We start from the raw sequence: 13,438 nt of genomic DNA, 5'->3' as shown, positions 1-13,438 counted from the left end.
TTATACCTTCTATCTCAAGGTCTGAACTATTTCATACTCTAACCATACATTTTAAAATCAAACATCTAACTAAATGTGGTTAAACCAGGCAATCTTCTTTGCCTATCTTCTCAGCCTATCCAATTAGTGCTCAAATCACAAACACACAGAATGTTTAAACAAAAACTGCTACTGAAGATTTAATATTGCAAATAAAAAGATTAAAGAGAAATTTAAATAATGCTAAATAACACCTAATAGGTCTGTAATGATTAATGTGTTTAAATAATTGCTGCCTGCTTAAACGTGACTATTAGTGCAAAAAAATCACCTGTTAACTGTCTCTTTGGTGCAAGCACGGTAATTCTTCTGTCCCTCTTGTTTATGAAATTCTATCCATGAGAAAAAGAAACTGAGACACCTAATCAGAAATCAATGATTTGCACAATGCACATAGATTTCAAGGGAGGGCTTGCTTTTTTTAAAAAATTCCAAGGTTACGTTGATTAACCTCGCACTAAAACGGGGCATGCTGGAAAAAAAACTACAGTGCAAAATATGCATAACTTAAATTATAGCCTATGTCAATTAATTTTGTAAAAAAAGAATTTTAAACACAAGGCTGTATAAATAACTATAACCCATAAGAGTGCTTACAACTGTTATACCATTAACAACCAGTTCAGGGTATAAGATTCTTACAGAAAGCCATCAACAATTCTGAATTAGTATTTGATCAAACAGTTGGCTGTTCATAGAAAGATATTGTAGTCAACCTATCAAACTGTTGGGTCTAAATTTGCAACAAAACTATAGCTACGGATGGGAATTTGTGGCAACGTGGCATATGCTTACATTACGAGAGTCACAGTTCTTGTCTTGTTGGTATTCTGTAGTTGTCAGGGCACTAGGACTTGATGTTGTATTCAATGGCGCAATTGCATGATGCTAAAAAGAAAAAATAAATAATATTAGCAATAATGATTTCAGGAATAATAGGGAGCACAGAGAGAGAACAAAAAAAAAAGAGATTTGAAGCTCAAAAGTCTTGTGTCAAACTATGAATGCATTAGTACATATTCACTTCATATATAACAAAGTCATACAAATACATAGTTCACAAACATGTTTTTGTTAGAATGTATAAAGTATGTTATACATTACCTTGCCTAGTTCTGTTAGAAAGGAGTCACAGAAGTAGGAACATTGATTCAAGTTAACACAATATATTATGTTTGTTTCACCTTTTTCTGTTCTAGATCACAGAAATAGAGTAGTTTACTAGACATAATATTGCTAGCGTGGACAATAGACAGCAAAGAATATATATGAGAAATATGAGAAAATGATAAGACCGTGTTTTCCGTATATAAGTCCCCGATGCGTTTCGCCCAGATTAGGCTTCCTCAGGGGTATATGACTTTATACGATTTATGGTCTGTGTACACAGAAAAGTTATATATAAGTAACAATTATATATCACAAATAACTATACAGAGTATAGTTATTTGTGATATATTCGTATATTAGAAATAAGGAAACAAGAATTCACAAGCATGCCCAAATACAGGATTTATGTAGGCTGTTCTACTATCACATTGAGCTACCTTTTGCATATGTGCTATCCTTGAAGTAGGCAGTGACGTCATCGGTAGCACAATATGACAACTTTAGTTGTCATATCATACTTACCTAACATCTCCCTGTGTTAAATTCCTCATATCGCCTAAATCATGTGCTGTGCAGACCTGAAATGTTTAAAGTATACAGAGGACCCTTATGAATATTACCCCCCCCCCCCAAGAGGGGTCCCTGCTTTTATTCAAAATAGGTAATAGTTCAACAATTTACATAACAAGGGGTGAAAGTGTAAACACTTTATAGGACTACCATATCCCCTTCCAACCTGCATTCAGTTAATGCAAGGAGGCAAGGTTTAGGTAAATTCCCTATATATCTAGACAGATACTGCTCACATAAATAAAAAAGAAGAGAAAGATGAATCTTGTTGTGTCCTGTGGACAAACCTGATTTAGGGGTGTATACCCTAGTGGGTGAGGTCCTTAAGTACCTTAAACTGACGAGTTTTGCGCTTCTGTTACAGAAGTCTCCTCCAGACTTGGATGTATAAATCAAAAGTATACAGAGAACCCTTATGGATATTACCCCCCAAGAGGGGTCTCTGCTTACATTTTTAAATAGGTAATAGTGCAACAATTAACATAACAATGGGTGAAAGTGTAAACACTTTATAGGACTACCATATCCTCCTCCAAACTGCATTCAGTTCATGCGGGGAGGCAGGGTTTAGGTAAATTCCTTATATATCTAGACACATACTGCTGACATCAATAAAAAAGAAGAGAAAGATGAATCCTGGTGTGTCCTGTGGGAAACCAGATTTAGGGGTGTAAACCCAAGTGGGTGAGATCCTTAAGGACTTTAAAACTGACGCGTTTCGCGCTTCTGTTACAGAAGTCTCCTCCAGACTTGGATGTATAAAACAAGAGCAAGACATGCGATACTGACCAAGGTCAGTACCGCTGGTATTGAACAGGAAAGGACCAAAGGAAAGGTATTTTGTTTTTGAAAATTGCTGTACGCAATGGTCATCTTGGTGTTTAAGGATACAAGAAAATGTTTGACCTTTCTTGAACACAGGGAGATGCATTGCAAGGGTTTCCCTTTGCTTTTTTGCTAAAGATGTAGATAATCTATTGTACCGTAGTTGGGGTAAATGGTTTTCTTTTTTTTTTTTGCGCAAACTTTTTGCACAGAAAATGGCATCAAAAAAATGTAAATATATATCTGCAAAATTTGGTTTAACTATTCGGCCTAAAGTGCACCTAAAGTACCAACATTTGAACATTTTATTATACATCATTTTTACTGCTTATTATTTATTCTTAAAAACAGTGAAAGAGCTTTAAAACACACTATTCACAACCATTCTAGATTTTTTTTTTAGCAAAGTTAAGCACTTTCACAGGTTACAAAAGAACATAACAATTTTTTAGAGCAGCCTTTCTCAATTATATTACCTCAGAGGATCGGTAAAATGATTTCCTAGTCTCAGAGAACTTTTACTAAAACTAATCATTTGTTTTCAGTGAGATAAATGTCCATCACAAGTTGTAAGATGTTCTTCTTACAGTGGTGGATGAATGGCTACCCTAAAGACAGACAAAATGATCTCTGGTGTCGCATTGCTGGCTTTGAAAAGTGGGCTTTGCTTAAGAACTATGAATGCATCAGCAAATAGGAGGTCAATCAGCCACAGATTCGAGAACTTCAAGAAACCTCTGGAGGAACCCAGATTCTATTTGCATTGAGAAACAGTGTGCCTGTGTTGTAAACTTTGAAAATCATTTATGTCACAATGCTTATAAATACAGAGATAATTTAGAGCTGGTTTAAAGTTGTTTTATATCTTATAGGTAGAACTTCACTTTAGGAGCAGATATGCTACCAAATACACATTAATGAGCTATGTAAATATTTGCATTTGTTTTTGAGATGTACTTAAAGAGAAAAATATTTTTTTTCTGAGCCATTCAAATTATAAAACTTTGTAGTTTATTTCTATGGCCTCTGGGGAAAAAACAGCTTGCCATAGCACAAAAATGCTTTCAGCCTCTCAAACTTTGAACTCCTGAAACGACTAATAAAGATACAATGAGCTGAAAAGATTTCCTTTCTCGTGTTCTCGTTACATGCCCCATACTGTCTATCTATTGAGAAACATGTAAGTGCCTTTCACCAAGTGAAATACTGCAGATTACATTCATTTTGATCTATGGAGCATTTGTAAAGACCTTTGCCCGATATAAAATAACCACTTTTATACTCTAAATATATTTCTTTGTGCTGCACGCAGTAAATTGCTCCTCTTACACACAAACAAGACCAAGCTGTTCAAAGCACAGAAAGAAAGAAAATGTTTAGAAGCATAATTAGGGATTTTTGGGCTATGGTTGTATGTAATGTAAGTGTCCTTAAACTGCATCTTTAGTCACAACTTTTTTTGTTTTGAATAGAGTGGTGAATGGGAAAAACCTCTTTCAAGATTTTATTTATTCTGCCCTAAGTATGAGGTCTGTGCCGGGTCATCACCATGTCCATTATTCTGGTGACCATTATCATTAGGCCAGAAAGTGATGAGAGATCTAATGATATAGTTACAGCTCAATAAAAGTATTGACATTTTTGGATCAGCGTGATAGCTAGATGTTGGGCAGAAGGTGAACAATGCCATTGAAACACCATGAAAGGGCTATTTTTGTAAAATAATGGCACTTCTATGATCCCCTCACTTTTGCCAGTTCATTATTTAAAAGCTGATCTGTAGTGCTTTCTGGTCATTTTACATTTTTAAAAAGTCAATTAGTATGGTTGCCACTTAACAGTTAGCAAAAAAAAAAGATATTGGTGTACACTATAAATACCACAATGGAGATTAGTGGTGTTTCTCTTAAACACTCTGACACTTTTTTATGCAACTCCCACTTTTTAAAAATGTCATTATCAGCTGAAATTGTAATGTATGTGCTGTGTATGTCACAATTATCTATCACAATCAGCTACTCTTTTTATGTAAATGTAGTGTATAATCACAACTTTGGGGTTTTTACCATACAGTGAGCACAACACTGATCATCACCTAAAAGTTTGATTGTCCTTTTATAAATGATTAGTTATGACAGAGGCAACCAAAATAGAATAAAAAAAAAACATGGCACAAGGAAATTATGATTATTATTTTTAGATCTTCACTTATTTGTAAATGCACACCCAAGAATACTTGAAATAACTCTATGTGCAGCAAAGTAGTAGTGTCTTCTTTTAGCCCTCCCCAGCAACAAGGCCACCCATCTGTACTCACCTACTGCCTCCTCGCTGCTTTGTACTAATTAAAGTGGAAATATCACAAACACACCTACCTTTTAAGGTGCAATGTCGTACCTCTGCATACCTAGTTGAGTCGGTCCCGTGCCACACTGTCTTCTTTCTTTGTCTCAGTGTGGGTTGGACACTGGGCATCACCATCTTGGTCCCTGTTTTCCTTCTTATCCTTCTTCCTTCTCACTGCACATGTGCGAGATCAGGTGAAACACTTTTGGGGAGTGTAAAAAAAAAAGTGCCAATCTTTCTGCATGTGCTTTGGATGTGTAATATATGTATCCAAGAAGCCTTTGGGCTTCCCCATTCATTCTTTATCACCGCCAAGGTAAAGACAGAAAGAAAGGGGTCTTCTTTTCAATTGTAAAAAAAAAAAATGTTTTTTAACCCTTCATAAAAGGGTTATTGGCTCTTTTATATTAAGCAAAGACTCTGTCACTGTATCTTGCTTGATGTTTGCTTGATCACACAAGCTGAATATTTCCTATGTTGGACCAGAACCATTACCTTACACAGAAAAACAAACTGGGAATAGATTACTAGATAAAAAATTGAATCCCCAAAACCATTTGACTGGTTTTCCAAAGATGAGATTTGCCTTGAGGATAAAATCACAAAATCCTTTAGTGTTACTCTAATCTATACAAGTTCACACCTTTCATACATAAAGCAGGCTTTCATTAAAGATTAAACTTTCAGATATTCAGAAAACATATGACCTAATGAAGAGATAATTTCCTAATAAATTACAATATAATATTAAACCATTAAAAAGTGCCAAGGCCTGGTTTAATAACGTGTATTATAGGAAATGTGCTGAGATTTTAGGTCCTTATTCACAATAATCTGTAAATAGAAGTTGGAAAAAAGGTAAAGGGTTGTGTTGATGGACAATACAGAGAGGCCCGTAGCATTAGAATATTAGGTGCAGGGCCTGCATGACAGGGTGTAAGGCTAGCCCAGGGAGGGTAAGGGTTAATAAGAATAGGAAATAGTTAGGGAGGCGTAGTAGTAGTGATGGGGCGAGAGGTATTGACATGGTAAGGACATGGCTCCTAAAGCGGTGCTGAGTGGCTAGGGGCCTAAGTTGAGATGTTGGCGGAGAGAAATCCTGATGGGTGCCGACTTTGTTATGATAATTTATGCTTGATTCAAGAAGGTTTAGGTTTTTGGTTATTTATGTTCATTATGTATGTTGTTATTTATATTTGTATTTATTTTTGAATGGTTATTTAATTTGTTGTAAAATAAACAGCTGCTGGCCAGCCAATTTAAGTCCAAATTCATGTGTTTGTGTATTTTTGGAGGTTGGAGGTTGTTTAGCAAGCAGGCGGGGGATGAAGGATTTAAAGGAATGGGAGGAAAGGATAAAGGTCTTATCCGGTCATGCTTTTTATATGTGATTCCTAAGACCGTAAGGACTTGTTATATATACCCAATTTTAGACTTATACTGCTTTTAAAATTTAATTTTTAAACTTTAACTGAAGCATTACCTAAACCCTTGGGTTTAATTTTTTCCTTGTGCAATACATTTACCATTTATTATATGAGAATTTACCAGCCACAGGCAGGACATTATTTAAACTATTGCATGTGTCAAAGGTCATTTTTTTAAAGTGCATCAATCACTTCATTCTATGACCCAGAAGCTATCCAACATGGCCCAGTGGGAGATCTCAATAAATCAAATGATATTCAGGAGTGGCAGACTATTGCTTGTAATCTTCCCACAGTTTACAAAATTACAGTCTTAGTGTAGACCGAATGTTAATCTATGCACAGATGGTATGAGACACCATCTAGAATTGTGAAATGTATCCATCAAATCTCTTCTAGATACTTCAGGTGTTGTCAAAATAATACTGGTACATTTTTTAAATGCCAGTTTTTCTGACCTCCCAAATCATGTCGTGTTAAACACCCCGAAATAGAAATACCTGGGTGCTGGAAGTACAAATGTTGTAATAATAAATATTTAGGATAATATTTAGGATAACTATTTAGGATTAAATTTGCGTATATTTGTGTTTACATCTAATAACATCTTACATCTTACATCGAAGAACAGAGAATTTGGGGGACATGGCCTAAGCTGTAGACACCAGATTTGAGATGGAAATATGGCACCAATACCATTAGGTTTGAGGCTTTTATCTCATACTCTTCTCAGAGCTGGACTTGTAGGATGTGGAGTAGTGTCTGTTTCCTGCAGGGGGTACCCATCTTAGAACAACACCCATTGGAAGATGTTTCTTTCCATTCCAGTTCCAGTGGCAAATCAGAATTTTGAATTGTCCATCACTTAATGAATCACATCACTTTAACTGACGATGTTTACTACTTAATAGGATAAACGGAGAAAAAAAACTTCCTCTAGCAGAAACAATAGAGACCTGGTATGGTTCTAACCACCCATCACCACCAGTATCTAAAGTTGTATTTAAAGTTTGTAAAATAGATCCTTTGCATACACTTAAATTTTTATTTTGGAAAAAGTATTTAGACATTTAAGTTATTTTTTTAAGAAATACTATACTAAGTTCTATACTCCAACATAACACCTTCTTAGAATACAACCCAAACAACTGAACATTACCTTGAAAACTGAAAACAAAACAAGCAACTTGGCCAGTTCAATCCTCAAGTAAATACATCCCAACAAGGTTATAAAACCCACAGGAATACATCCAAATCGGAGTTATTGGCTTTTGGCGGACGTTAAAATGGCCTCCAGCAATCATCACCAAGCGTCTGATTGGCTGTTACTGTGTCGTTACACATTATAGCGCTTCCAGCCTGTTTGCACAAAGTCATTAAATAAGATTTTCAGTTTTATTATGTCTTACTCCATGCAGATCCCAGGGTGATCATTATTTTAAATTAATTTCAGGATTACGATTTTGTTTTGCACAAATAAATGCTCAGATGAGATGAGACACATTTCAGAAAGACGCATGGATAGGTGTAGAAAATGCTTACAAAGCTGGGAAATGTCTCTCTGCTGGGTATTGATAGTTGTGGCAGAGAGATGCAGAAGGCTGTTTGCTAAGAATTATGAAATGTTTAAACCGTGTTGCTGCAGCTGCAAGGCCAGAGATATTTGATGCATAAATCATCTTAATGTATATGAGACTGTGTTTCAAGATCTCAAAGAGATGCATGTATCAAGGATTTTAAGCTGTAAATAAAAGAATGGTCCACATGCAAGTCATCTGTGTGCAAACGAGAAATCATTTTTTAAAGGGGAATTACATCTTACAGCACATGTTTTAAAGTTCGTGTCCCATTGGAGAAATTTGGGAACTGGCATTACCACCATCCTAATTCCATATTACATATTTGGCTAAGTTTGCCTTTAATCATTTTGAAATACATACCCAGAACAACTATGGAGAAAATTTAGCTTAGGAATGTGAAATAGTTATTTCTACATTTAAAAATACTCTGGGGTGGAAACAGAGAGTCGTCTCTCCCTCTATGTAAGATTGGCTGGCAGAATTGGAGCAGGTCCAACATATGGAACAGCAGCTGGCAGAAGATAATGACCAACTGGAAAAGTAGTTACTTGGTTGGTCTGGTCCTGGCTTTAAGGAATCTTCAGGGATTTTGGGCTTATCTATTATGACTCCCCAATAATTGACCTGGGTCATGGGGTATAGTAGAGAGTTTTAACAGGACTTTTCCCCCTTATGTTCCCCTATTCCCCTATCTTCACCTACTCTTATCTTCCTCCTCTTTGTGTGTTGAGTATGCACCAATTTTCTTTGTGTCATTACATCACTTAAGCTGCATAAGGTGCAGTCTTCCCAACTCCTAATAGATCACCTACTAATACTTTGTTGATTCTTGAGTGCAGGCTTATTTCTTATGGGGTCTATGTTTTTTCATAATCACAGGCCCTGTGTATAAAGGTTTGAATCTATTCCCCCGACACTCAAGAAGCCTCACTGAGTCTAATGTAATAAGTCCTTAGGATATACTTTAACCCACCTTATACTTAAACTCTCTACTTGGGCTATACATGTGGGTATGAGTAGGGATGAGCGAGAATGCCTCTGGCATTTTCACAAAAATTTCCTCGAACTTCCGATGGGTCAGCGAAATTTTGGCGAATCGATTTGGTGAAGCCATTGGAAGATCAAGGAAATCATTACAATCCCCGGCACTAGAGGGTTAATAACCTCTAGTGGCCTGGGATCATAGTGGATTCTCAGGGCTGCAATCATTCATGCAGCCCCGGGAATCCTCCTGTTTGCGATTCCTGAGCACTAGAGGTTAATGAACCTCTTGTGCCCCGGGATTGCAGTGGATTCTCAGGATTAACAAATGCAGCCCTGGGAATCCTGTGTGTAATTCCCGGCACTGGAGGTTAAATGAGGACATTCAAAACCTCTAGTGCTTTCTGATTGACTGAGGAAAACTTTCCTCGGCCAATAAGAGAGCACTAGAGGCATTGAATGGGGAGACTTGTCCCCATTTACCCTCTATTCCCAGGGTTTGCACGCTGAGCTCATCAATGATGCAGCCAGTGCTGCATTAATTGATCAGCATATTCTGCAATCTTTTTTTGGGGGGTATAAAACATTTTTTTTAAATTTATTCTCGTTTGGCCAATTTAAACTGGCCATTCTCGCTTACAATTTCGGTAAGCGAGAACGTCCGAATTCGCAGTGACATTGAGTGTAAAAATCTCTCTCCCTCATCCCTTTGTTTTGATTGAACTTGTGATATATGAATTTTAACTGATTATTCATAACTTGTAACATACAGTATTTAATGTTTATATGTCCCTCTTCTATATATTTATACAGCTTTATGCTATAAAAAACAATAAAAGATTGAAACAAAATTATTCTGTGATAGGAAACAAAAAAACAAAACTGCTGAATATGCAAAGCGTAGGCACGGAGACACCTTTAAAAAGAGATTTTCAGTCTGGGGACCTCTTGTGTGTAGTGCAGAAGGACCCTATATGACATTTGATTTTTCTGAGAATGGTAATAAGCCAATCATACTGTCAGATATGCTTGCCTATTACACATATTTATTTTCTAACTTCCTATAGCTGAAGGAAAATATTTTTTTAATAAATAATACAAAGTAAAATAGCAAATTATATGTCCTCTGGTTAGGTTATACATTTATTTTTTCTGCAACACAAGAATAGTGGCCTCAAGCACCTGGAATCTATGCTTGCAAGAGACTTGACCCCCCATGACTGTTAGAAAAGGAAGCCTTGACTGCTGGAAGCATATATAGGATGTACAGATAATTTACATGCATCTGTCCTGGGTCAGCCTATTATTTTGGATCTATAAAATAACTGATAGGGTAATGAAAACTGTTGAGAAATAATGAGGGGTGGGATTACTGACCTGAATTGAGCCTTATAGTAGCTTCCCCTTTCCCTATTGTTGTCTCTATTTTTTCTGACAGGTTGTCACAGCTTGCCTTTAGTCTTTTTTTGTACTTGTTAAAGGCCGGTTTGGAATTTACGGTGAAAAAATGTGTTTTGAGTGTTTAAAATTATTGTGATTAGTTTAGATAATGTATGGATTGATTATATGCTTGTATATGAATAAAGCTTGTAATAAGTAAAAATGAGGCCTTTCTTTCCTTTAATCCCAATCACTTGAATTTGATTCTTTTATGTAAGTTGTTTTCTACGTAAAGTCACATCCCAATTTTCATTATTAACAAACAAAGTACCTTTACATTGTTAAGGATTTTAAAGTGGCATAAAACATTACAATTTTTTTTAATTTGTCTTATATTTTTATTTAACAACACATAGATAAAATTTCATAAAACATTTTCTACATGATCAAATACACAAATTTAGATCATATTCCCTCCTATATAATGTGGTTGCCCATAGGAACCCATGGTAGCTCACAAGCTTATCCCATGACTCCTACAGAACCCTTAACCCAACGCGTTTCACAGAGACAAGTCTGCTTGTTCAGGAGTATAGAAGGTGAATTTTCTATATAACAAAGGAAATAAGTATAAATGATTCAATATGTACAAATTCCACACTTCCACTTTTCTTTCATAAATATCAAATTCCAGTTGGTTTATCTTTAAAAAAAATGCAATAATACCTCAGCCGTAAATGCTGCAAAACAAGCACCTTTCAAAACAGGAGGTGGGCAAAATGTTACAGATATGTCCAGATGACTATTTACTCATGACTATACACCAGATGACTATTTATATAAATCTATAAAGTTTATCCGGTATATGTCTTAAGAACTGATTCATCGCTGATTTTAAGAAATAAGATTACGAGATGATGAGATTGTTTCCCATTTGGAGTTCTCAAATAACAATTATTAACTTCATTATATTGCCATATACTGTGGAGCTGTGGCCTTGCTCTCTCCAAGAAAATATATTTATGTCTGATGTGTCTTACCAGGTAAGAAACCAAAACTGTGTAAGTTTTGATGGAGGCTATTACCTGTTGCTATTACCTGGCAAGAAGCCTGGATTAAAATTAAAAAGGAGATCTCAGTGCAAATAAGGGAATACTTGCTTGTACCACCAACTCCTGTGAGTTGAAAAAAACAAGCTTGCCCACAGATGTTTTGAGTTTGAGACTTTTAGGAGTGGCTATGATATAGGTTCTTTGGTTTCCTCACATAGCCCATGTTTCACTACAGGGCCACATAGTGACAAAGACCAAAACCAAATCACATAGGAAGGGCTAGACATACGTGGATGCTGAATATCAAAGTAAGCTTCAATTTTAATCCGAGAGAAGTCCTGCAAAACAGGCTATGTGACAGGTAAATTTGAAATATTTGAAGGGAGGACCACTTTTCAAGATTTCAAATTAATGAATATGCAAATGTCATATTCAATATACTTGCAAACTAACACAATGAAATATAAAGGTGATGAAGAATTAATTTAGCATGAAAGCTTCTGACAGCCAGTAACTTCCTTTGTAGATTTCCATTTTACATTGTGTAAAAGTCTAATAAATTGGAATATATATATATATATATATATATATATATATATATATTTATATTCTTTTACAATGGCAGCTTGCATAGTATCATTAATGCATTTAGCATTAAAACATGAAAAAATTTTAAACGCAACAATGCAAAATGTGACATGTCTTGCTGTCATACACAAAGTATGTAATTTACATGATGTACAATTTTATACATTTTCTTCTCCATTGAAAAGTGTTGATGCAGAAATTTGGTAATGGGAAGCAATTATACATGCAGCCCCAAAATAGGCCACAAACAGCATTCAATACAATAGACCCCCCAATTTGTGAATTAAGTCCATGCTGTTGGTTATTCCAATGAATCACAACTGTATAATGGGATGAGATAATACAACATTTTAACACAAGAACACCGGTGTCGACATTTCACTACATGTGCACATTCTATCATACATGGATACCAAAACTAAATTCTCAGAATAAAAAGTGAATCTATATTTGGTTATCTATAGTCCAGTACAATAAGACGGTCAAATCAAAAATGGTTATATATTCGAAATGCCAAAGCTAGCTTAGTAGAATATTCAATGAAAAGTAGAAAGAAATATTTATTATGATCATAGACATGTTAGTCAAGTATTACCAAAAAAGTAATAAAACTTTTTTAAGCTTTAAATGCACTAATATTGCTTTCCAAAAAAAAACTTCCTACTTTAGTTCGCTGGAATTGTAGCATGCTGCTTTAAATTGAAACAAAGCAAAGCATCCTATTGTATTCATTAAGAATGCATTGAACAGGTAGTTCTTTATTGCATGCCATGTTTTCAGCACGTTGAAGTATAAAGCCAATTAAAGACTTAGTCCCTGTACAGCTGTAACGTGCCAGCCCTCTAATGTACACAGACACCAGATGTTTCTAAGTTCTAAAAAATTTACCTAAACCCAGTCTTTTTTTAACCTTTGGGAATATTTATTATTTAAATGAATAAACAACTTCACAGTACAAGCAGCTAAAAGGGTATCTGATGACTTGTTAAACACTTTTACTGCTTGTTATATTAACTAAATATTTTAATGTTCATAGTCTGGGCACAGGTGCACTTTACAGGATAATTGCAGACACAACTGAATACTTTCAGGGATGAAGAATTATATAAATGCCAGTGTTAAGAACTTTCCCATTTTCATCAGGTGCAAAGCTGCATTGGACATGGTGAAACAAAAAGTAGAAAGAAAAAGGCACAGTTCCAGTAACCCTGTGAAGCGATCCCTGGATTGTAGCTGCAGAAATAGTTTTTTTTTAATTTATGTTTATCTGAAGCCAAAACTTTTTTTTTGAGTTCTTGGATTCAGAAGGGTGTGGAGGTCAGGGATGTAGTGGGGCAAGCATGGGTGGGAATTCCGTGCCCTCACTTTTTTTGGGAATCTTATTTTGCTAAGAATTGTTTGGTGGTCTGTGGACCATGTCTCCCGTATGGAATGACAGGCTCAGGGAGGTAGGGGGGTTGTTTCTCTGAACAGAACCCGGCCACTCGCCCATCGCGAGAGTGGGCAGGTTCTGGTATTATGACGTCACTCTGGGGGAATT

General features: G+C 35.7%; 1 protein-coding gene across 1 annotated transcript in view; it reads right to left on the bottom strand.

Moving 5' to 3' along the window:
• Positions 1 to 521: 521 nt before the first annotated feature.
• LUZP2 (leucine zipper protein 2) overlaps positions 522 to 13,438 on the bottom strand; it is a 338,727-nt gene continuing 325,810 nt past the window's right edge. The window contains exon 10 of the mRNA XM_072422800.1: positions 522 to 927. Coding sequence (XP_072278901.1) covers positions 796 to 927 — 132 coding nt within the window. The 3' untranslated portion in view covers positions 522 to 795. The remainder of the gene's footprint in view (positions 928 to 13,438) is intronic.

This window comes from Pyxicephalus adspersus, chromosome 9 (genome assembly GCF_032062135.1).
Source record: "Pyxicephalus adspersus chromosome 9, UCB_Pads_2.0, whole genome shotgun sequence".
Lineage (NCBI taxonomy): Eukaryota > Metazoa > Chordata > Amphibia > Anura > Pyxicephalidae > Pyxicephalus > Pyxicephalus adspersus.
The sequence above is the reverse complement of the archived record's forward strand: the minus strand, read 5'-3'. Positions and strand labels throughout refer to the sequence as shown.